The sequence below is a fragment of the Empidonax traillii genome, unplaced genomic scaffold (assembly GCF_003031625.1).
Source record: "Empidonax traillii isolate 1590-97213 ecotype Southwest subspecies unplaced genomic scaffold, ASM303162v1 scaffold192:size804837, whole genome shotgun sequence".
NCBI lineage: Eukaryota > Metazoa > Chordata > Aves > Passeriformes > Tyrannidae > Empidonax > Empidonax traillii.
The window spans coordinates 340,663-366,219 of record NW_020955385.1 but is presented as its reverse complement, the minus strand read 5'-3'; the positions used below and the strand labels follow the sequence as shown (position 1 = coordinate 366,219).

Sequence of the window (25,557 nt, the reverse complement as noted above, 5' to 3'; positions counted from 1 at the left end):
CCCCCATAATACTGAAATAACTCACATAAACAAGCCAAGGCAGGATTAGTGATTGGTATTACTCAGGTATTTAGATATCTTTTTATTGCCATCTTCAGTCATGGTTCAATAAATACAAAATTAACAAAAATGTCAATAGATTTTTATTACATTTATTATTATTATTATTATTATTATTATTATTATTATTATTAAATATTCCAAACCAACTGAGATTCCCTGGAGATGTCTGACTATAGTTCAAACATGAGATGCACACAGTGTCCCTTGTGATATTATATTACATTTATCTCAAGCTTATAAAAATATATATTGACTTCTTGAGTGGGTATTTACAATATTTAACAGGTGGCTAATGAATATAAAAGCATCTGGAGATGAACCAACTTGATTCCTGTTTGGTTTCATGTGAGGGGGGTGTTGCAGTTGCTCCCACAGTATCGGGACTCCCCCAGCCCGGGGAGGAGGCAGGAGCCTCGTGCTGTGCCAGAGGCTGGATGGGAAGAGACCAGAATCATTTTGAGGCATTTCCCTTGGTTGAGCAGCTCCAAAACAGCATTGCTAATTAATTTAATTATAGCACTTCCCCAAGGAGAGGGTCTGAGAGGATGCAAGTTAATTTAAAAATCATAACAACAATCTATAGCCTAATCTCCTAATTTTGTTATTCCATGTTGGGGAGGAGCTCAATTAAAAGTGTTTATTGTTGCAAGAAACTGGGCTAGGAGCACGTCCCCTCCTCGCATTCCTAACTCAGCTCCTGTCCTGGAGGGTTTGAGGGTACACGTCACTGCCACGTCACTGCCTGCTCATGGCCAGGTCTGTTTCCCAGACTGAGGCACTACCACCTCATCACCAAGTCCTGCATGTCCCCAAGCTTCCTTGAAAGCAGCTGCACCAGCCTGGAGCCAGCTCCTCCAGCAGCGACTTCCCAGCGTAGCTCCTGTATCCCAACTGACAGGATGAGCAGGGAGAGGGGGAAATGATCTGGAATAAAGCTGGTTCAGCCCCCTGCCTAGAGACCTGTAATATACTTTCTCTACAGATAAAATGTAAACATGAAGAACACACAAATTGCACTTGATCCTTGGGATTGGGCATTTCACCAAATGCAGAGCTCAGTTCACTGCTCTTCCTCTTCAGGGTGGGAAACAGTGGGATGGCAAGTGACCAACCTGACTGGACATGGGCCAGACTTAATTTACTTCTGCTAAAAACACTAACCAAGAGACACTGGGGAGTGTTGTTTGAACTACAGAGGGGGTGGGAAGGAGAGAGCTTGTTTTGCTCACAGTGTGTGTGGGCAGAGGAATTACTCTGCTGGCCCCAAGGGGCTATCTCAGAGCCCTTCACTCAATCCTCATTTGGATCCCCATCCTCTGGGAGCAGGCTAACTGAAAGGTCTGACTGGAGCAGATTTCTAGCCAAACTGAGAGCATCTCCTACAGTCTTCACCTCCTTTGTAAATCTTTGTCTTTTAGCATTAATATTTCACTTGCAATACTTACAGATGATAATAAAAGCCCTACAGAACTCTGTACAGGGCTGCAAAGACACTTTAAAGAGCCCACTTCAAGGAAATTGTATTATTAAGGAGATGCTATTTATGTCTTCGTCAGGGATCAGGCTGCAGCCATGGGAGCTGCCAGTGTGCCAGGCAGGCAGCACTGTGCTCACAAAACAAAATGTGGATGTGCCCTGGACTGCCTGATGTGCCCTGGATTGCTTGGATGCAGCCCCATTTGCTCTGCTCTTTACTGGAGACACCAACTGAGGTGTCAAACACTCAGTGAAGTAACTGAGAGAAGGGATGTGGCTGGGAAAGACTTCCCTCCAGCACAGATGGGGAAAGTCACCTCCCAGGAGTTGGGCGCTGGGTAAGAGCTGTGCTCTGCTCTCTAAAAGTAAAAGCAATAAAAGCTCCTTGTGGGGTTGCTGGGATCTGTCAGGTTGTATAAAAGTATCCATGGATTCACCAGCAGAATGCTAGATATGGAAACATCAGCTCTGGATTAAGACAGTGCACAAAAGTCCATCCCACCCTGTGAACTCAATTACTACCTAAAACGGCATCAATATGGTTTGGCTCACCTTACAAAGCAGTGCCAGGGAGAGCCATGTCCACCCAAACACACTACACTATCCCAGGAATCTTGGGCTGCCCTGGCTCAGGGGACAGAAGCCCTGCTCTCTTGCTACATGGAAAGACATATTTGGCAGCACCCAGATATTCCCACAGCCCACCTGAGACCACCAGGTTTCACAGACAGGGCCAGTTGGGGCCAGTGGGCCACTCCTCCCCAGGAGTGCCAGGCTGGTGCTCTGCAGCTTTGCAGGGCACTGCTTCACACCTGCACTCCTTGGCCATGCATCTGGATCACCTGGGCCCGGAGGGTCTGGATCCCACTCAGGATGGTCTTCTGGTGCTCCACCACCGTGATCCCCAGGCTGAGGACATCTCTGCAAAGTAAGCCTCATGTCAGCCAGGACAAACTAGGCCTGATTGCCACGTGCCCTGACACTGACTGCTCCCATGCAAGGGCAGCACAGGTTCCAGACATGCAGGAGTGAGAAATCCCCAACCTTTTGTCCCAGCTGAAGCAATACTGACGCTGACCAGGAATCCTGGGCTAACAGGAGCCTGCAGCACGCCAAGCGTGGGACAGCTCCAACCCCGCCACCCTGTGCTGTGGCACAACAGCTTATCAGTAAATCACACTGGATTTGGCTCTGCTCTCTGGCAGGGGAAGGAAACACTGATCTCGCTGTGCCCGTGACATGAGGTTACAGCCAGGAAACCAGGTCACTTACTGGGCCGTCATCCTGGCCACAGACTCCAGGTAGCAGTAGCCCGCAGCAGTGAAGTTGTCTTTGTACCTGCCCATTTCTATCGTTTCCAGCCACTCGCCTACAGAGCTGAAAGATGGGAAGGCTGAGAAGGTTCGCTCGGAGAAGGGGATGGATGTGCCATGGGACCTGCCAACAGAGCAGGTGGTGAGGAGGGAGTGGGGCACGGCACGGCAGCAGGGGGATGGGCAGGCACGGCAGGAGAGTGGTCACCTGGGGCACGTGGAGCTGGGGTACTTCGGGGTCTCCAGACTCTGCAGCAACTTGCTGAGGACATTGTGGATGTGGGAGAACTTGGGCCTCTGGCTGCGGTCCTTCTGCCAGCATTCGAGCATCAGCTGGTGGAGGGGTGGCTGGCAGTTCACTGGGGCAGGCAGGCGGAACCCATCCTCCACAGCCTTCATCACCTGCAGTGAGGAGGACATGAGCGGCTGGGGTCAGGTGCTGCAATGCAGATCAAAGGCAAACTCTGGGGCAAACTCTGGGGTAAACCTCCCTCCTCGCACCCCGCCCAGGAGCAGCAGCAGCTCCTCTGTGTGCTGCAAAGCCACCACACACCATCAGCAATCGCCACACCCTCATCTACCGCGCAGCCGCGGGAGACTCACGTCCTGGTGGGACATGTCCCAGTAGGGTCTCTCGCCATAGGACATGACTTCCCACATGACGATGCCGAAGCTCCACACGTCGCTGGCCGGGCTGAAGTGGTGGTACTGGATGGCCTCGGGGGCTGACCACAGCACCAGGCTCTTCCCACACTGGACAGGCAGAAGGGCAGGAATGATGTGCTCGCCCAGCAGGACGTGGCCAATGCTGGCATTTACTGGTGGCCATTTACTGGTCAACGTGCCCTGCCTGGCACCGCAAACCCACGTGCCACGAGCACATTTAGTACTAAGAGAAAACTTTCCCCTCAATTTGTTTAAAATGGCAGTGCAACTGTACACTACATGGGAATGCAAGTCCTGAAATATTAATGGGAGAGGAGAGTGTCCCCAGGAAGAGCTGATGGCATTTTGTACATTAATATTTAATGAAAACCACCTCAGAGCCACACAAACACAAGTCCCTTTGCCCTGACTTGTTCTCCTGTAATGAACCATCCCCATCCTGGCATCTGCAGAGCCCTCTGGACACACTTGGGGAAGCAGGGGACAGAGACCACTGCTAAATGTAATTAACAGCAGGGAGACCTTGACCCCAAAGCCACAGCCCTGCTGCAGCACAGTGGGAAAAGCCAGGGCTCCTGCTGGGCTCTCCATTCTGTGGCTCCGCAGGAGGCTCCATACCCATGGCACACCAGGGTATAGCCACGCAGCGGGGCTGCAGCTGGAGTAGGTGTGGCACTGGGCTGCTGCTGCTGTGCAGTTCTCTGCCCAAACACATTGGATTTCTATCTGAGAAAGAAGCTGAAGGTGCAGAGGCCCTGTTCATACCTGAGGAAGGAAACGGGTGCTTAGAAAAAGTGTTGACAACTGAATGTGGAAATGCAGCTCACCATGGTGGAGAAGATGGTTTCCATCTTATCTTCCTGTGGCCTTCTGAACCCAGTGATCTTGCACACCAGGCTGCTGCTCACAAGGACCTTGTGCGCAGCCAGGCTTTTGTGCACGTAGCCCATCTCTGCCAGGTACGCCATGCCAGAGGCAATGCCCTGCAGCATGCAGATGAGCTGCGAGCCCGTGAACTGCCCCTCATGTTTCTTTGAGAGCATAGGAGGAAAAGCCAAAAGTGAGCAGTGGGGACACAGCCATCAGAGTCTGAGCTGGGCAGACCCCCCAGCACTCACCCTGAGAAAGGAGTCCAGCAGGCCGTTCCCCATGTACTCCATCACTATCATCATGGTGCTCCCTGCACAGACAGACAAGGAGCACGGTGTGAATGCTACCATCACTCAGGCACTTTGGACACCACAGGGGTTAGAGATTCAGGTGCCAATCCCTCCATTGCCTTGGAGAAGACAAGGACTTTATCTTGGCCAGGTTGCAAGGAGCAGTGGGGCCAAGGCTTTCCTGTCATTCCCAGCTAGGAACCTACTGGATTCCAGTATCAGAAATCCCTTTCATCAGAACTCTGAACCACATCACAAAGGACAGCCAGCCCAATGAAAGCAAAAGCAGCCAGCTCAGACAGAATACTTCCTTTCCTAATAAAAAGCCTAGTTAGCACATGTGCTCCAGTTCCTTTGGATTTACATGAATATCCATTTAACTGCTGCATCCAGAGCCTGGTTCAGCACACACACTCGTGGGAGAGAGCCAGAGCAGTCAGTCTCATCTGTTTTACTGACAGAATCTCACTTCAATTTGCTTTTATTAAAAGTCCACGGGTTCGGTTGCTAAGCCAGTCCCACTACCTGCATTCATTAATCTAGCTAGAAGCTTTCTATTAATCATCAAAATGTGAAACCAGATGATACATGTGAGAACACCTGATCTCCCAGGAGCCAACTGGACCTCCAGCATCAGGTCACTGCTCCAATGCAGCATCATAAATTCATTTGTGCACAGGAGCCTCCCGGGCCCCACATACCTCTGGTGATGACCCCCACATACCTCTGGTGATGACCCCCACATACCTCTGGTGATGACCCCCTCCAGGCGGATGACGTTGGAGTGGTCAAACTGGCCCATGGTGCATGCCTCGGTCAGGAAGGAGTGCTGCTGCTTCTCTGAGCAGCCTGCCCGGAGCGTCTGGATGGCCACAGGCAGCTCTCTCTTGCTGGGCAGCTTCAGGCACCCCCGGCACATCTCCCCGAACTCTCCTGTGCAGCAGAGAGATGGGTTACAGAGATCCCTGGCTGCTCAGCACCCGGCCTTGCACAGGACCTGCCCTGGATCACACCGCTCCTCTGCATGGCTGCTGACCCTCCAGAGCCCCTCAGGTGTTCTCTCTACCCTCTGCTCCAGTGCATATTGTGTTTTATCCCACAGAAAGAGGATTAACCTCTTGTCACTGAACTCATGCTCCAGAGCCTGGCTGCTCTGCCTTCCCAGCTTGACATGTGCAGGGCCTTCTTCCCAAGGAGCCAAGAATGGCAGGGCCAGAGGGCTCCTGCAGTGCTTAAGGCAGAATATCCCACTGCAGAGCCACACACTCCACAACAGGAGCTATGGAATTCCCAACATAAAAAGCCAATATTGGCTTTACAGCAAAAAGTGTGCAGCTATGAATGGCTTTATTGATTTGAAAATCAGGTTCTTGTTGGGTCAGCAGTGAAAAAACCACCCCCCCCCCAAACTCCTTAGATTTAAACGTCTTCCTGACTAATTTATTTCATGATTTTTCAAACACCAGTTTGATTCTGAAAGGTACAGGGGTTCGTCTGAGCTGCTCCATGCCACAGCTCAGAGACAACCTTGTCCCCTCCTGAGTGTCGTCTCCCCTTCAAACTGTCCTTCAGCTGCAGGAAGAGCCCTTCCCTCCTCCCTTTCTCCACCTCTGCTGCTGCTGCAGCTGAATTTCTCTTTAGGAAAAGAAATGACAAAGAATGATTGTGTTTCCCACATTCTGGCACACAGTAGCCATCAAGGCTCTAAGGCCCAGCCAAGGGATTTTAATTTGCTTTTAAGTTTTAGGCAGTGAAGTTGATGAAAATCGATACATCATTAGGTTCACATATTTATAAATAGTTTTCATGTTGCTGTCAAACTGCCCAGATGCAGATAATTGCTGATGCTTGCTGGCCCACATGGCACTCGTTTGGCTGTGCTCAGTGCCTCAGGAAAACACCAGGAATGTGGAACCAAGTCCCAGACAAAATCCTCACCACCCCTACTCCTAACCTCCACTGCAGGCAGGTACCCCTGAGACAGGAGCAGTGTCACAGCACTGCCATGGCCCAGCATGCCAGGGGCGAGAGGGGAGTGCTCTGGCCGGGCATCAGCACAGCCCCTGGCACGGCCACCACCCTGCAGAACTTGCCTGTCCTGATGATTCTCTCAATTTTTATGCTGGCATTATCCAGCTCCTTGGCAAAGAGGTGCACAGCCTGCATGGGGTCTTCACAGGTGTCGGGGTCGATGTACGTCCTCCTGGTCGGTATTTTAACTGCAGGAAAGGCAAAAAGAGCAGATGAGAAGGGCTCAGCAGAGCTTCCCCCCACCCGTCGTGGGAAACACTCTCCCAGCTTATCCATCTCCAGGGCTATGGGCAGGACCAACGTGCCACCTTTCTATAAGCAAAGAAGAAGACTCAGCTCTAAGGTTTCTAAGAAATTTTTTTTGAGATTAGGTGAACCCAACTGCTCTGTTCCACTGACACAACCCCTGGGTAAAGGAGAGCGGTCCCTTTGTTCTGGTGCAGCTCCCACCTTCCAATGCCAATTGAAACAGCTAAGGGAGGCTCTGCTACTCCTGAAGTGCTTTGGGGAGCAGAAGAGCACGTGTGCCCAAACATATGCCAGGAATCAAATAAACTCATCAATCCTGACATCTGAATTCCCTCTGACAACTGTTGTCTGTAAAATTATTGCTGCTCAATAATCCAAAGTAGCTCCAGGAAACAAGGCTGTTTGCTCATGTTTGTAAGAAGCTAACAGAACAATTCCTACACCCCCTGGAAGGCTGCAAATATCCCCATTTCCTCTGGCATGCAGTGATCCACACACAGGAAGGACAGACACCAGCTCATGGAGCTGAAAAGCCCACAGTCCCTGGAGAGCCTCGCTGTGCCGGCCCCTGGGATAATACAGGATGACTACACTTCAAAAGTGAGGACTCAGGGCTGCTTGGGTGGGAGCTGGGTTATTAACAGCAATAAATTCAGGGATCCCCACAGTTGCACTAGCCACTTACAGTGGAAGTACAGCTCCTCGTCCCCATCCTGGCTGGCTTTGCTGTACCCACACTGCCTGCAAAGAGAATGAAGATGTACTCCAGCACCCTTGGCCCAGCTGGACCCGCCCTGGTCCGTATCCAGCCCCACTCACCTCCTCCAGACCATCACACCGATCACTGTGGACACCAGCACTGTCAGTCCTGCAATGGTCACCACTACGATGATGAGGATGGGGTTCTGCTCACTGGAGGCCACTGTCACTGTGGGAGGGAAGCAGTGCCAGTCAGCTCTGTGCCCTGGGGCAGGTCTGAGGAGAGGGACCACCCTGGTCATTGCTCCCATGGCCTGCCCACGTCCCCCAGCCAGCAGGGCCGTGGGACCAGCCACCTGCCTGCTTTTCACCATCCTCACAACAGTTCATGTTCTGGTTCAGCTTTATAAACTCAGGCTGGTGGGATCGGCCCAACAAGCTGGGCAGTGCTGCAGGCACAGATGGAGCAATCCAGCACTGCTGCACCAGCTCCCGATTTTGTTAATCAGAGCTGAGGAAGATTCCTGTTTATCAGAGGGACATATCAAAATTTATGGCTTACAAATAGTTTTCCTTCATCACACTAGCCCTTCTCTTCCTGCCTTTGCAAACAGGGGTATTAAAAAGCTACATTCTCTATAAAATTTTTATTGGCTTCAATTCATTCTGAAATGTCTTCTGTGTGGCAAATGGAGGCAATTTAAAGCCCTGTTAAACACAATCTGCAGGAGTTGTACTGAGTCAGCCAGCTCAGGCTTGCACTTCCAGCCAAGGTGGGGGATTGAGCTGAAGCCCAACATCCCTCCTCCAGCCCTCTTTTAGTGAAATAAGATGCTTCTGGACCACAGTTATGAATGGGAACTGAAAAGGGAAAGCCCCAGCAGACAATACTGATGCTGGCTGCCCTGAACCAGCCAAGCAGAGGACAAGCCTACCGAGCCAGGACAGCAGCAAGGTGGAAGGGAAAGGGGAACAGTCACATGTTAAGCATATTTTTGGACAATCTCAGCCAAAGAGACTGTCCCAGTCCCCACACTAGAGAGCAGCTGCCCTCGCTGATGCTGCACTGAGAAGAGCCAGGACAGGAAATTCCAGGACAGGCAGGGTGCCAAGACCAAACTCATTAAAATCCAACATGAAAATGCAAGGAAAGCAGGTTCCTGGGCAGTACGTGCCCTTAGACCTGGAGCAGCAGAACCAGAGGAACAGGTGCTGCTCCATAAAACCAGGAGCAGCTGGGGCAGGAGATGTGAATGCAGCATCCCCACGGCCCAGCTCAGAGCCCTGACAGGGACAGGGACACGAGCCCTGCTGCACTTACACTCTGCCAGCGTCTCCACTTCAATGCCAGGGTTGTAGCTCCCATAATCTGGAGAGGAAGATGTTCGGATTTGGAAGATATAGAGGGTACCAGGCTTCAGGTTATTGACCGTCACGGCCGTTGATGTGGTTTTCACAGTTGAGTAACTTTGATCTCTCTGATCCTGTGAAATAATAAGATACCTGAGATGGAGCTGGACTGACAGCTGTGCTGCAGAGCTGGCAAAGCACAGCCACGTCCTTGCCTCTGGGCCCTGTCTGGAAGCCTGTCCAAGCAGCCAAGCTCCAACAGAAACAATATCTTCACTGGATGTCTCAGAAATTACATGGGAAGGTCACAGGAAATGGCAGCCAGAGCTGGATGAGGTGCTAAGAGAACAGGGAGAGGATGAGGTGGTGGAGAGCAGCTGTGCCATCCTGCACAGCTCCTTCCCCCTGCACCAGGGCTCAGCTGTGGTGCTGTCTGGTCCCTTCCCACTCCCCTGCTGCAGCCACTTGAGCCCTGGAGTAAATCCACATAGACTGGCAAACACTGAGGTATCACAGCTGGCAGGTGAGCCCCGAGGAGCATCCCAGACCATGGTCTGGCACAAGCACAGGCAGAGTCCCAGCCCCACAGTCCAGCACGGGCAGTGTCCCAGCCCCATGGTCTGGCACAGGCACCAGTCGCTCACTGCACCACTCACATTGATACCAAACGTGTTTTCCATTTGATACACTTCTCCCTTTGAATCTCCAGTTAAAGCAAAAGCTTTAAAAGCAAAGATTAGGAACTAAGTTGATTTTCATGTCAGCAACAAGAGCCTCGTTTCAGTGGACAATTGCTAAACTATAGTTAAATTCCCTACCCAAGCAGGATGGATCCTCATTTCATACCCCAACTATTGTGTTGCTGCAGCCCCTTTGCACAGGAATTACCATCTCGGGCTCCAGCATTTGCCCTCCCCCACAGATCCCTCCTCTCAAATCTATCAGATGCTGAAAATCACATTAATATGAATCAGCTTCACGGTAGCTGGTTTCTAAATACAGAACACTGGCATGTCACCTGCGCAGTGTGCCTGACATGCCGTCAGCTCCATAATGAGCCTGAGCACACGCAGATAAGGTAATTTGCAGAATTGTGTCATAAACTGCATTTATTTTGATTTAGAGCCTTGTCCTTGCTCTGCCCACCGGTATTTCTTCTAAAATTCCCAACCCACTGTACCTGTCAAGAAGCAGCAATTTTTAAAACCAAGAGACTGTCATGAAAAGGTTTGTTGGGCATCCTCCTGTGTGAAGGACCACTCACAGCTCACTACAGTGGCAGGTTCGTGGCCCTCGGTCCTAAACCAGTGCAGACCACAAGATCCAATACTGTCCCAGAGAGCAGGCTGGGAACACAGAGGCCATCTCCTCAAGGATGTAGGAATTCGCTGCGGTGTCACAGTCCCGTCTAGATGGTATCACATGGTGGGTGGGTGACGGGGACCGTGATGGGGGGCACATACAGCACCTGGTACTGTGCTCCTGAGAGCAGACCTGGCCAGCAAGGGAAGGACCCAGAGTCAACCGGGGCACAACCAGAGCCCGAGCTGGTGCCCAGCCCGTACCTTCTCATAGTACTTGACCTCATACTCGGTGCCGTTGGCGGTCGGGAAGCCTGGCTCCTGCCACGACAAGGAGACGCTCTTCTGCTCTACTTTATCTGTGCGGATGTCAGTGACAGGAGTTGGTGCTGAAAAAGCAGAGAGGAAAGGGGCAGTGACTGCAGTGTTGCCTCAGTAAAACCCTCAACAATCTAAACAGCTGCAGAGTGTGCAGGTTCTGCAGTCCCTTCTCTCTGAATCAGGACTGGAATAACTTCAAGTTGGTGATCATCCAATGGGAGAATATGGTGGTAAAACACAATAGCTTTGTAATCTGTCAGGAACACTCCAATGGAAAACCAGCAAAAATCCTAACAGCACCCTCTGCTCTCAGTACTGCAGAGGCATCCGAGTGCTGGCTCACGTCCTGGGCTCTGAACCCCTGCTAAGGATTTCTGGGAATGACAAAATGCAATCTTTGAGAAGGAGGGCTGATCGGACATATCAAGGCCTCCTCAGCCACTTGTTACTGGATCTGCCCCATGCAAACAAACAGGGAGTATGGGAGGGCCACCCACCTGCCTGCCCTGCTCTGAGCTCAGCCTGTGCCCCAGGAGCTGGCTGTGTATTTCTGGTCAGCATGAGCTCCATGCTGCAGTTCCCTCCCTGACACACGTGCACATATTTAGTTCATCCACTGCAAGATGCACTTGTCAGCTACTCCCATTTTAACCAGGTTGGGCTGCAGAACCCTCTCCAGCCTGTGCAGCCTGGGCACAGCCCTCAGGCATAGCAAAAGTGCACCGGGATGTTGACTGTTTCCAGCTTGTCGCACTTCCCGTGAAATCAGGACATTTGCTGGACCTGTCTCTGTCCCACAGAGATGCCTGTGGAGAGGAACAAGTCCCTGGAAAGCAAACTTAACTATCTGTGAAATTTTGTATTTATTACTTAGCTCATTAATCTTCACTGATGAAAAAAGTCCTCCTCATGTTTTATTCATAGTGATTTGCTTTTTAATTCCAAGTCCCTTTGGCTTGCAATGAGAGCATGAGCAAAGCCAAAGGGGCTCCCATGTAGCTCCCAGTGCCCACACGTGGCTCCCTCCACTGTGACCCCCCCCATGGCCTGGAACATGATCAGACATAATCCCCCAGTGAATTCACTGGCCCCAGAGTTGGCCTGGAAGGAGACACTGAACTGTCCCTGCGTAAGGAACAGGGAGCGAGCTCACCCCCAGCATGAAGCATGGCAGGAAGGTCAGTAATGCTCTGTGTGTGTGGTGGTAAAGGGCTGGCACTGGCAACACCCACCTGTGCTGAAGATTCCCCCAACCCTTGCCTTGAGTCCTGCTCCTGTAAACTAAGCTAAGTGATCCTTGCTATGTTATATGATTCTCATCAATAAAATATCACACAAATGCCCTCCTGTATCTCTGAATCCAGCAAATGGACTGGAGAGACCTGAATGCATGGTCTTGACTGTTAACAAAGTCATCAGGAAAAATCCCACTCACTCAGGAACAGGCTGTAGAGCAGAGCCCATGGTACATGCCAGAAAAGCAGGCACCAGCCTCAAACAGGTTTAAAAAGCATTAAAGAAAATCACACAGGCTATAAAGCATTTCACACTGTGAAAAAATGTGTTTCCCATCAATATTTTAAGATCCCCTAACATTGTCTCTATTCTGAAAAAGCAAACATTAAATTATTCACCACTCTGCCTGATTTTATAAACTCCATTCCCCTGTATGTGGGTTTTCTCCTCTTGATTAACCAGCGCAGCAGCAGAACAGGCATAAAACTAGATACGGCACCTTGTCCTTCCCTGGAATGATCCACTGCATCCAAAACCTGCCCTCAGCGAGGGGCATGAAATGCCTCTGCACCCTGCCCTGCTTGTGCTGCAGAGCCATCTCTCCCCTCCCTCACCAGTTACTAACATCCAAAACCAGAACACGCCCTGGGCACCGTCCCAGGCAGCTCCCACCTCAGAGTTCTCCATTCCAAACCAGAGAAGCTGCCTCTCGAGTCAGCATGCAGCTCTTTCAGGGCAAAACCCCCAGGAGCGCAGACCCTCGCCCTGGAACCAGCTCAGCCCATGGCCCCACTGCCCCCTGGGCACTGCACCAGCCCCAGTGCAGGGAAATCTGCTTCAGAGGACTGAATTCCAGCCCAAATGCCTTCTGCACTCTCAGGAAGAAGGATGCATTCAAGCACTGGCTGCATTATTAATCTGCAGCAGATTTAAAAGCCCTTTAAGGCAGGAACCGATCTCTGCCAAAAATACAAATGACACAGGCCCAGAGTGCACATTTACATGGCTAATGCAGCTCCGCTCCTGCAGGTGAGCAGCTCTGCTCACTCCTCAAACACTTTTATTTAGTCCCATGCTGAGGCCAGATTAGAAAAAACACAGTATTAATTTTGCCTCCTGCAGATTAAATTGCATCTCTTCTTTTCCCTGCAAATATAGGGAATGATGGCCAGTTCCCTCTGGTGACCGCCAGAGGGGAAGAGCAGCACAGATCTGCACTCAGAGCTGGATTAGAGGGGCTAAATAGGGTCTTGTTTCTTGTTTAATTTTTCCTCTGAACCTGTATATCTGCAGCCAGAGCCCCCCTGCTGCTGCAAATGACTTCCAAGATCACGGCATGACAGCCCCCATGGAAGTCACTCCTGTTCAGGTATCCCTGGAGTCTCCTTTCTCTTGACCTCTGACCCCATCTGGCATTTCTGTGGTGGGCTCTAACGACGAGGGGCTGCAGGGTTGGGACTCCAGGAGATGGCATGCTCTGCAGAGCAGCTGCACACACCATCCACGGCTCCATGTCCTGCCTGCACAGGGTCCCCTCCTCGCAGTGGGGTCTTACAGGCAAACTCATCTGCATAGCTGCCTCTCCAGGAGAAGACCTTCTCCCCACCTTGTCCCCCTCTTTGCCAATGGGCACAGGTTAACCATCACCATCACTCCTTGCCCAGGGTGCCAAGGCAAGAGGAGCCAGGGCACCGGGTGCCTGCAAGACAGGGCAGCCCCAGCCCGGCATTGCCCAGGAGGGGACACCTTCAGCAGCAAAAACTGTCACATTCGAAGAAACTTCATGAGCCTCAGCTGCTCGGGTAATACCGAGCCACCATCTGCATCTGGAGACTTGACAGCTCAACGAGAGACACAGATTTTGAACAGGATTAATTATCCACATCCTTTATGTGCATTTCAGTTCCCTCAGGAGTATACAACGTTGAGTAAGAGGCTGAGATTCCCCCTTCCCAAGGGGAAAAGCTGCTCTGAGCAGCCAAGGTACAAGCTGGCATCACCAACTTGCTGCTTTGCTCCCTGAGAGGACAGGGTATTCGCTGGCCTCTTGTGTCAAGCTCAGATCTGGAGCCCCAGGGAAGGAGACAGCTCCAGAGCACTGGCCCCTCTGCCTTCACCAGACTGGAAGAATGACTCATTATTAGACTTCACCCTGCTAAGCTCACCCTTCCCCAGTCTGTTCACTGGCTCACTGGCCTGAGTTTGGGAGGTAGAAGATCTTCCCAGAACAAAATCCATCCTTGAACAGCCAAGATCCTAATGCGAAATGACACTTCTGCTGAGGAGCAGTCTGCAGCACAGCATCCCCCAACAAATCCAAGGGGATTATGATATGAGGGAAGAGAAAGCAATAACATGCACAAAAACATTTGATCAAGTGGTGGGAAATTATTTATAATAAGATCAAAGTTTAATCTCTTCAGATGAAATTGTTGGCCAATTCCTGCCAAGAGGTATGTGAGGATCATCTGTCTCCATTAACTGTGGTTTGGCAAAGGGTTTTCATGCAAATTAATAATGTAACTGCAGGGAAATGGACAAGGATACAACAAGCCAGAGCTGACTGTCCTTTGGCACAGCCAACAGCCAAGAAAGGACTGACCCCTCTGGCCAGGGCCCCATCCACAGGCAGCCAGGAGCCTGCTTCCCCTCACCTGAGGGAACAGAAATGCCAAATGGGAAACGTAAGGGAACAATTATGATAGGAAATTGTGTCCAGAGACCAGTGCGGGATAAAGAGAGAAAATAAATTTTCTTGTTTCCAAAGGACAGCCAACATTTGATTTATCTGGTTTAAGGAGGATTTTTTGTGAATGGGCTGAAAATATTGCTTCATCAAAGGTATTTTTCTGTGATCTGTAAATTCATCTGCAGCCGGATATGGAGCAGGCTCATCCCTTCTCAGCCCAGGCTGTCACCACACTCACTCCCTTGCCTCCCCATGGCACGCACCGTAACCCCCTGGGAGTGCCATGCGTCTTTGTCCACCCCTCTGCCACCACTGAGCACCACGCCTGTGTCACCGGGGCAAACTGAGTGGAATTGGGGCACTGCCACAGCTCAGGCCTGCGGAGCCTGAGAACAGCACCCACACCACCTCCAGACCCCACGTTCTCCCAGCAGCAAAGCCACCGACATGTCTTTGGAGCGGACCCACACAGCCCAGAGGTGATGTGCCCGAGCAGAACAGTGCCAGCCACCGCCCCTCGGTGCCTCGGGGGCAGAGCACCGACCGCAGTCCGTGTGTGCCCCACCACTGCCATGCCCTGCCTGCAGTCCGTGTGTGCCCCACCACCGCCATGCCCTGCCTGCAGTCCGTGTGTGCCCCACCACCGCCATGCCCTGCCTGCAGTCCGTGTGTGCCCCACCACCGCCATGCCCTGAGCGCAGTCCGTGTGTGCCCCACCACCGCCATGCCCTGACCGCAGTCCGTGTGTGCCCCACCACCGCCATGCCCTGCCTGCAGCCGTACCTGCGTGGCCGGTGGAGACGTTGACCTCGGCGTACTGCTGCCCCGGGAGAGGGCCCATGCCCGAGACGCCGTTGACAGCCGCCACACGGATGGTGTAGTTGGCGTGAGGCAGCAGGTTCACCAGGGTGACGGTGCGGTCCACCAGCCCCGTCTGCTGCGGCACGAAGCCCACGCTGCTGCCACATTGCTCGCAGCGGCCCTGCAGCGCCGCCGGGCACCGGCCGCACCACAGGCTGTAGGTCAGGTCGCTGCGGCCGCCAGCATCGGCTGGGGCACTCCACTCCAGCACCAGTGACGACTGCCGCAGGCTGTACACCAGGTTCCTCGGGGCGGAGGGTGGGCCTGGAAACAGAAGAGTGTCTTTGCACAGGTGCCAGGACAAACCTACAGGCCCTCTGCGAGCAGCAGCACAGGTTGGCAGACCATGAGAGTGTGGGCCCGGACAGTCGCAGCACGGGATGGCACGACAGGTCATGGAGTTACTGGTGTGTGCAGCACAGTGGGACATGGGATAGAGGATCCCTGCTGGAGTGACGTGTGTGCACCACAAGTCACAGCTCACACCGTGTGTGAGAAGCACCCTGCTGGACCCAGCACCTCTCCAGGTTTCGGCCCAGGAGCACACCACCGGTCGGACACTGCCCAGCCACGCTCAGCAGAGCTGGAGGGCTCCTCCTTGCTGTGCCAGCAGCTGGACAGCATCCATCACTGAAGCAGCTGGAGTCCAATCCAATTAACTAGAGGCCATTTAATTAAAATCTGTGAACTGTGGCAACTAAATGACTATGCCCCAGTTTTACCAGGGAGTCTGAGAACCTGACCGTGCATCAGCCTCATCAGGCTGCAGCCTCAGCCTGCGAGCTCTGTGGCACAGGGACAGCCCCTCCACCTCCTCCTCACTGCAGCAGCACCTTGGTGCAGACAGGATCCCCAGGGATGTGCTCCCACAGGTGAGGACACAGTGCAGGCAGGGGACAGCCTGGGACAGCCCTGGGCACCCCCCTGGCTCCGTGCTGTAGGACAGACACAGTGCCTGAACCCCGTTCCCTCGCCACAGGGAGTGGCTGCTCCGGTGAGACGTACGTGTGCAGGATGCAGATGGTGGGTCTGATGGAGACCTAGAGTAGTTCTTTTGGCACGAACAGAACGTGGAGGCTTCCTCATGCGTGAAGCTGTGCTCAGGGCATGGAGAGCAGAGAGGGAGATGGAGGGAGACCTTGTAAAATCCTGGAAGGCAAGCTGAAAGAGAGATAGAGGGAGTTATGGGAAGAGCACCACAGTCTGACTGGGAACATGTCTGATGACTGCATTTCCCTGTTTCCTGGGACATCCTTTGCTGCCACTGGCCAGCAGACACCACCCTCCAAGCTTTCCTTGAGCACTTACATGATTCTGGCACCAAGCAAGGTGTGCGTTGGTTTGACCCAGACGAGACATTTGGGTAACTCTGCACTGACTTCCATAGTAAATGTCATTCCCTACCTAGGGCACTAGACAAACCAGGAAAACCTATCAACCATTAAAATTATTCCCAAAACTTCAAGCTCCCTCTTTAGATTTGAGAAACCAAATCAAAACTAATATTACATTCATAGAATGGAGACAGAGTTTGCTTTTTCATTTAGTTAAGCAGCACTGACCACGACACAGAGCAGAAATATCACTGTGTCAGGCAGGACAGGAAAATCAATCCTGTTTACAAACATGATGGGACTCGAGCACTAAGCCCAGAGCCCCCACCCCTCAGATGTGCCTGTCACACAGTTCTGACATTTCATCATAGGAATCTGAACGTTTCCAGTTAGAAGCATCTTTCAGACTGTTCCTCCCTCTTTTCTAACAGTCAGAAGTAACTTTACCGAAGTATCTGTCATCAATAATGTCACAAAATGCCCTGATTTGCACGTCCCAGGAACAGGCACCACAACCCCATGCAAGCACATCCCACAAGGAGTCGTGGGTTTTACTTGCTAATTTTGTTCCTTGGCTGTCCAAAACTTGCCCTTGAGAAGAACAAAGGCACCCAGCCCATGTGATGCATCATGTGTGTGTCTCCGTTTCTTTTTTCAGACAAACTCCCACCCTCTTCCACCTCGTCCCACGAGTATTTTTCTTGGTCTCCAGCTGCTTTAGGTTTCCTTGTCATTTTACAGTGCTCATTTCTGCAGTGGGTTCATGACAGCTCTCGAGAGATCAGGTCATCAATTTATAAAATGAAATTCTCTTTTTTGTACACTATTTTCTATCCTGTTCCTTGTCCTCTGGTACTACCACAACTAAATTGTTAAACAATAAAATTCAATAATTCATTCTCCCAGAGGCAAAGAGAAGCAGCCGTATGGGTCAGACAGATCAATCATCTCTCCCAGCTCCACCACTGCTGACCACAGAAGCTCCTCAAGGCGTGCCTGATCCACATGACTGACAGAGAGAGCATGTTCCCCCTCTGATGTAACACTGCACACACAGTCAAACCAGCAGCAGAACCATCCACATTGATTTGTGCTGCAGGTTGACCGATTACCCAGCACAAAGCAACCATGTGAAGGGCTCCTCTTACCACCTCATCTGACACGGCTCCTCAGACAGGAGTGGATGTCTCTGTCAAGAAACAGCAACGTCCTCTTTGACTTCCAGCCTGTGCCATAGGGAGAGCAGGGGCAATTGAGGATGCAGAGCTGGAGAACGCATGGTTTCCTACTCCTGTGGCACAGGACAGCTTTCATTTTCCCTCCCCAGCAAAGTTCTGCCAGCAGCAGAACTGCTGCGTGTGCCAGTGTCTACCAATAACAACTGTGGCCTCACTCAAAACACCTATACTGGCATTTATAATTAACACTACAACTTGGTTGTCTTCCAAAATCAATTCCTTTCTAGTTTTTGTCATGGAATTGTATTTGACAAAGTTCATCTGCTTTAATGTGTGTTAATCTTCTCTGTCAAAGTAGGCATTCATAAAAAGGATCTTTAGAAAAGCCACACCTGGGAGAACACACAGCCAGCACTGGAGGGTGCCACAGTGAGAGCTAGAACGGCACCTGGGGGGCCAAGGTGCCCCAGCAGTCTGACAAGCCCTCCTGGCATAGGGCAGAGTAGGAGAACTGGGTCCCTCCAAGCTCTCAGACTTGCCTCCAGCCCTCAGTGAGCAACGCTCAAACCTGCAACCTCCCCATTGCCATCAAAGTTGTTCCCAACACATCTCTCCCAAGAGCCCTGGTTCCTGCTGACCCCTCACCAGACTGGGCCAGCACAGCCAGCTTTCATCTATCTTAATTCCATTCTCAAGCCAAGCAAGTCACTGTTTATTATGTTCCAAATATTTCATCAGTGCTTCAGAGGAGAGGTGTCTCAGGGCAGTGCAGCAGAAGGACAGGGCAGCAGCCCGAAGGAGGGACAAACACTGCCAGCCAGCACCCGCGGACAAGGACACACTGCCCAAACCAGACAGGGCACCTTGTGCAAAACACTGGGGGAACAGAGTTTCAATATTGAGTTTGCCAAAGAGCCTTATTGACAAACATCCTGCCCTCTCCACGCTGGGGTTGTGATCTTGCCTTGTGTCACCACACCAGGTGTGATCAATACCGCAGGCAGAGCAATGCCCCGCAGCCCTGCGGAGAGGAGGGACAGCAATCATGTCCAATCTCCACACCAATGTGAGAGGAACAAAGTCAGCACAAGGAACGATCGATCAGAGCACTGAGTCGGGTCTCTGGCTCCTCTCACCTTGGTTCCATGCCTGCCAGGATGGGAATTTTGGGCTGCCTCACTTGAGAGAATCCAAAAGCACCTTGTCTTCCACGCAGTTTGGGGGTTTTTAATAAGTGCTTTTAAATATTACTTTCTAGCAGCCTATGGTCCAACATGTTCTCAGCAACCCTGACACCTTTAGACAGTGCTACTCTGTAATTTTTGCCCTTGTTAAATAATTTGAAGAGCACTAAAATGAAAACCTGTGTCCAATGGCAAGATCTTTGTGCATGCCCAACGATGAACCCTTACCAGTTGAAATTAAATTCAATGATTTAGACCAGAAGAAAATTAAATACACAAGAATATTTAGTAAAACAGTCTTGAAATATCTAACAAAGTGCATTTGCTGAATCCAGCCAGGACTGACAGAACCTTGTTGCTATTTATGCCGGAGTGTTCCTCAAGGACACACTGAAGCAGGCACATCCGCTGAGCCAAGTGCAATTTACTGTTGTCTCTCTCAGTTCCCTAATGGATCCACCAAACCATTTCCACGGAAGGACTGGCTGACCGGCCTCTCCAGGACACCCCGTACCTGCCGAACACTTCAGCTTACACAAATCACCTCAGCTGAGGGCAAGACTTGTCCCCACAGGATTTCAACAGCATATCCAGCATGTCCATCCAGCAGCTAGGTATCCATAACCTTCACCTGACAGGAATTCTGCAATCTACTTGTGATGCTTATAATTTTTGGAGTAGTTTGCTCTGAAATTGTCATGGAGCAATTTGTGTCTGGCTCTGCCATGATTTCCATAGCCATAATTATTTCAGACATACTGTGAACCAGTGATGTAAAACGTAATCCCAAATGATAAATATCTCCAAGCCTGATAATTACTCCCCAGAGACTGAAGAGAGAGCCTGTTTTACACAGGTGTTCCACGTGCATGGCTGAACAGCACCCACCATCCAGCATTATGGCTGCTGCAAGAGGTGTCACTGATTGGCAGGGTGGACAGACATTCCAGATTCATTCAGCAGAGAGCTCTTCGCCCCTTTGGACTGTCACTTTGCCCAGGTCACAAAGGGGCTCCAGCCATGTTCTGCTAGATCACAACACCCAAGAGGAGAAAGCCAAAATGTAGCTCAGACAGGAAACCAAAGTACAAATTTCCATGGTGATTATTACTCCAGCGAGAGGCACGGATTGCCTCTCACAGCCCCTGCTCACTGTGCAGCCCTGATCCCACCCCACGACCCCTGTGATGTCCCCAGCTCCAATTTATGTTTCTGCCAAAAAAGAGTGGCTGGAACTATTTTTGGTAACTGGTCTTTATCATGTTAATTCATGGTTGAAGTTGTCTCATTTGCAACAACTGGCTGGTAAATATTAACCTCAGGCTTTGTTGGAATTCTCCTTGCAGATATTAATAGGAATTGCATGGAAAAGATGAAGCAGAGGGAGACAACTTTACAAGCAAATATCAGGTAGATTGTCCACATCACTGTTTCATTTACACAAAATGTATTGTAACACACAACAAAGCAAATGGCTCAAAAGGACTACAGCTCTCACCTGGAAAAATTAAGGGTAAAAAGACATCAAAGCCAAGAAGCCAAGCAAAAACAAAACATGGCTGGGCAGGGGATCAGGACTGCCCACTCGCCTGCAGCACATCTGCTGGGAACGGGTTTTCTGGTCAGAGTAAGCGCAGCATCTGGCTACAGAGATACGTCAGATGAGACAAGCATCCTGAGTGCATTTACAGTGACAAAGCTCTCCTCTTCTTTGTGAGTGGATGTTAAACAGACACTAATGCTGTGCAGTCCCACCCCAGAGATGGCTGCGCTCCACCGATCGCCAAAGTGATTCATCAGAACACGCAAACCTGTCAGAGCCTTTGGAGAAGTGGTGCAGGACAGGAGGATGGACAGGGAAAAGCTTGGCTTTCCTGCAGCAGGAATTAGCAGGGTTTGAAGGCCTATTAGTTTTAATTCATCTCTCCTAATTTCACAGTGAGGGCACAAACGTTATCTTGGCCCAGGATGCTTTTGGCACTTAAATCAGGGTTATAGGGATGCCAGCTCTGACTGAGTTCAAACGCCTTCACCAGTTCACCTCCTGCATCCCCCAGTTGCACCGCAGCTGCCGTCAGCGCCACAGCCCTGCTGCCACCACCACCCGCCAGTGCCACCCTGGCCCTGCTGCCACCACCACCCACCAGTGCCACCCTGGCCCTGCCATGCCATGGGCACCCTTGGCAGCAAAACCCCATCACCTCCGGTCCACCACCCAGACCTCTCAGGCCCACAAGAGCTGTGACAGAGACTGTGGCCAAGAAGTTTCACGGGCCAGCAGGCTCATACCTGTTGAGCTCTCCAAAGCCACAGCTATGAGACCTCAGTGGTGGAACCTGATGTGCTGTGCCATAGCCTTACCCCAAACTCCCACTGTATCCACCTGCCCCCAGCTCATAGGCTTTTGTCCTCACTGAAGAATTTCCATAGCCCTGGCTGCTTTCATCAGAAAGCTTTTAAAGCTATTCACTTAGCACTATGCTAATACAGGGCTGCAAAACAAACACAAAACTTTCAACCCTTAAAAACTATTTTCTGATATTTGAGCAGACATCAGATGCTGCTCCATAGAGAGTGACTAATGACCTGCTTTCTGTGAAAGGGGAGAAAAACTTAATTATGTCCATTAAATTACTTCAAATATTTTTCCTCTGAGAATATGAATTATTTAAACTCAACACAGAGAAACCTGAAACATTAGCAAAAGCCTTCTGGGACTTGCTACGTAAATCCCCACTTGAAACAGATGGGGAAAGCATGGCAAGCTGCCATGCAGCCACTGAAGCAATCAACAGCAGAGATTTCAATTCGATAGCTTTAATAAGGTCTTCTTAAGGAGAAGCCACAGTCCAGAGCTCTGGGAAGAGCATCCCACTGCCTGGAAGAAGGAGGCACCATCAGTACAGTGTAAAACTGAAAAGCCTCAAGTTGTTCCTGAGGGGCAGATCTGATTCTGCTGGAAAAGCTCACTCTCCTACTGCACCATCTGCTTTAAATGCAGGGGAACTCTACCTGTCTGGGACTTATTAAGCTGTTTTCTCTCAATCTTTTTTTGAGGTAAAAATAGGAGAGGTCCAAGGTATCACTTGGACACCAGGCATGGGCAGCAAAGGGTCTTTTGTGCCATGTTTTACTGAAGAACTCATGCCCTCTGCCAGGTCCCAGCCAGCAGTAAGGTGCCCATGGACAGCATTAGCCCTGGAACTCTCTCTGTTCAGAACTCACACGCTCCAAGGAGGAGCACAGCAGCCAGTATCACACATTCAGGGCTGATCGCACACCTGGTTCTCAGCTGCCTTCAAAAGTGAGATGGAAGTACTCACAGATCCAGGTTGGTTAGTGGGACACCCATTAAGGCACAGGGTATATCCATTTTTACAGCTGTTATTAAACCTTCTGAACTGCAAAGTCACCAAATCATTAAACAGTATCCAAAGCATGACAACAGCCATGTTAATGTTCTAGATTAATTTTAACACTAGAGATAAAGCTGTGGGAAATGCCTGACAGCATACAGAGTTCTGGCACGTCTGCCCAGCCAGCACGATGCTGCAGAGCAGCCCCAAACAGCGTGTCCCACGTTCCCAAGCACCACCCTCCAAATGAAGGTCTGGTGGTTCGCTGGGGAGCTGCCATTGCCTAAAGAAACATTGCTGACAATAGGCAATTCCACTTGTCCAAGCTGTGCTCAGGCACCTGAGTGGTCTGGCAGCAGCACAGACTGACACAGATAAAAAACTGCCAGAGGACACCAAGAGCCACCTTTACCTCTGCATCCCCCGTCCTTCTCCTCAAAGCCGGGGCCGCAGGTGCATTTCCCTATGGGGACCAGCCACTCGCCCTCGGTGCTGCAGTGCATCCGGGGGGGATTATCCACGTCCACTTCAGCATGAGCGACACAAGTGCCCTTAACTTCCACCAACGTCGCAAAGGCTGTCTCTGCCACTGTGTCTGGGAACACAGCCAAGTTCTGCACAGTGGTGAGGCATTTCTTGTAATAGACCCGCACGGAGACCAGCGCCACACAGGCGCCCACATCCTGGAAGCCCAGGTGGAAGCCTCTCTTACTCAGGTGCCCTATCTCCCTCAGCTCGGTGTTCAGCTTCATCTTGCGCTCGCCCAGGTCCCCCTGCGTGAAGCTCTCATCAGCAGCGATGGTGTCGATCTTGGTGTGCTTGCTCTCATGGACGCTCTGGCCCAGGTCAGAGTCAGACTCGACATAGTACAAGTTGAAAGTCTCCTTGCAGGTGCTCATCACGCCAGGGATGCTGTTGCAGTCTCGCAGGGTGAACTTCAGCTCGATGAAGATCCTCTGGCCATCGCGCCTGGCGATCCAGCCTGTCTGCAGCCAGTTGTTCTGGTTCGGCTCCATGACGTTGCACACCTGGTACGTGCGTATTGGCTTGTAGTTCTCATCCACACCGCTGATCTCTTCCCACTGGGGAGAAGACAAAGGGCTGTAACAGATCAGGAGCTGCCCTGGCAGAGACACACCAACCCATATAAATATCACCATCACAAGCCTCTCAACCACAGGCCATTATGTCGTAGGCACTGGAAGTCCTCAGCCTGCCAAACCCACTAGCTGCAGTAACCCAGCTGCTGGACCACTTAACACTTGAGCTTTCTGCAGAGATGCAAACACAAAGATATAACCAGAAAGGCAGCACTGCCAGCAGACCTTGGAAAACAAAGCCTGATTCTGGATACATCATCCACTGAGGAGCCAGAGGCCTTCATCTCCCACAGGCTCCTTAGATTTTCTGTCTGTGGAAGGGGACATCCAGCCAGCATTACTACACAATGTAATGCTGCATGGGCCACCCAGAGAAGTCCAAGATGTCCAAGAAGATGTAACATTAGTCACACCATTATATGAGAGGACAGCAAACATCTTTGTGAACAGCAGCAGCAGCTTCTCTGCCAGAAAAAGTTTTAGCTGGAACAGGACAAATTGTCTGACTGCAAGTGAAATGGTGTTTCCCCAAAGCTACCAGCAGAGATTCTGATCAGCGAAATGATGATTCAACCCTCACAGCCTGAATGACGACCTGGCAATTTCCCAAAGCAATTCTTTCTGGGGGTAAATTTATGCAAAATAGCCAAAATGTACCCAAAACAGAGTTTCTTCTGCAGACAAACAGCTGGGCCACACAGATGACTCCGGGATCTATCACTGTTCCCTCTGAACACTTTGTTTTCATTCCAGAAAAGCAGCTGTAGACCGACACCAGCATCAAAGCCAGGGTCTGATCAAACAAACCTTACAAGACACAGAGCTCCTGACAACTCCCCCAGCCACAGCCCTCAGATTCCAAGGCCTGGACTGATCCCGAGACCTCATGCTGGTGTGCAAACCACAACACAATGCTGTAACTGGCTGGTGTTCACCTGCTTGTTTTAGGAGTGTAAAATCCATTTCGAGGAGGAACTCCACACCAGCTGCATTACCCATACAGCCAACACCTCTCTGCTCCCCAGGGTGCCTGGTGCTGATCATGGCAAGTTGCCCATCGCTCTTGGAATGCAGAGACCCCAGGGTTGCCAGTCCCCGCCCCAGCTCCGTTTAAGCAAAGTGCTCATACTACAGGACCTCAAATGCTGCTGAGCACCAAGAGGCCAAAAGACCCTCTCAGGTGGTGCAGGGGGGGCAGTCATACCACTGTTCTTACCCCGTTCGACGGGTGCGAGGTCCAGCCCAGCTCTGCCTGAGATTCCTTCGAGTCCAGCAGGACAACTGCAGGGAAGACAACATATTAGCAAACCCACTGACACAAGAAACGCCAGTAAAACCCACCCAGTCACTCCACTGTGAAGCTCAGTGCCATGCTGTGCTGGGTCCCAGGGTGCAGGAGCAACTCCAGTCCCGGCTCCACAAGCCATGTCGTCACCGTGTTAATACCGTATGCTGCAGAGCTCTCACTGCACACCCAGAACAACCTCGCAGGTAGCTGACCACTGCCCCAACGAGGGTGCCATCCCAGGGATGATCCCTCTGACACCACAGCCAACCCCGTCACTGTGCCGTGCCTGTAGCGTGCGGATCCTGGCCCTGAAAGGTATCGCCGGCTGCTCTGAAACAGGGATTTCCCTGGCAGACGACACCCTTTTTCCACAAAACAGTCAATTTTTTCTTTGATTCAATTTTTCCCTCGATTCACAGCTTCACGATGCTTCCACATCGCCAGTCGGCAAACAGCCACAGCCCTGGACCGGCAGATCGAGTCTCGTCTCGGGCTCAGACACCAGTAACGCGGGGCGCGGCAGCGCATCCCCGGCGGTCGTTTCGCTCGGAGCGCTCCGGGACGCTCTTCCCGGGGCCGGGGCCGGGCGGGTCCGTCCGTGGCAGGGCATCGCCGCCCGGACAGACCGCGGGGCTCGAACCGTGTGCCTGTCACGGTACCGACAGCGGCGCCGCGCTGCCGGTTCCGCCCAGCGCCTCCGGT

General features: G+C 51.5%; 1 protein-coding gene across 1 annotated transcript; it reads right to left on the bottom strand.

The window, feature by feature from the left end:
- Nucleotides 1–773: 773 nt before the first annotated feature.
- EPHA10 (EPH receptor A10) lies at nucleotides 774–24,864 on the bottom strand (the record flags this gene model as incomplete). The annotated part of the gene is made up of 16 exons (XM_027886677.1): nucleotides 774–2,460; nucleotides 2,812–2,976; nucleotides 3,061–3,254; nucleotides 3,456–3,605; nucleotides 4,346–4,549; nucleotides 4,637–4,698; nucleotides 5,426–5,611; nucleotides 6,772–6,897; nucleotides 7,644–7,699; nucleotides 7,778–7,886; nucleotides 8,979–9,141; nucleotides 10,573–10,697; nucleotides 15,338–15,679; nucleotides 16,421–16,576; nucleotides 22,880–23,549; nucleotides 24,784–24,864. Coding segments are annotated over 16 exons (2,904 nt in total), but the record flags the coding sequence as incomplete, so codon positions are not given.
- Between the last annotated feature and the right edge of the window lie 693 nt (nucleotides 24,865–25,557).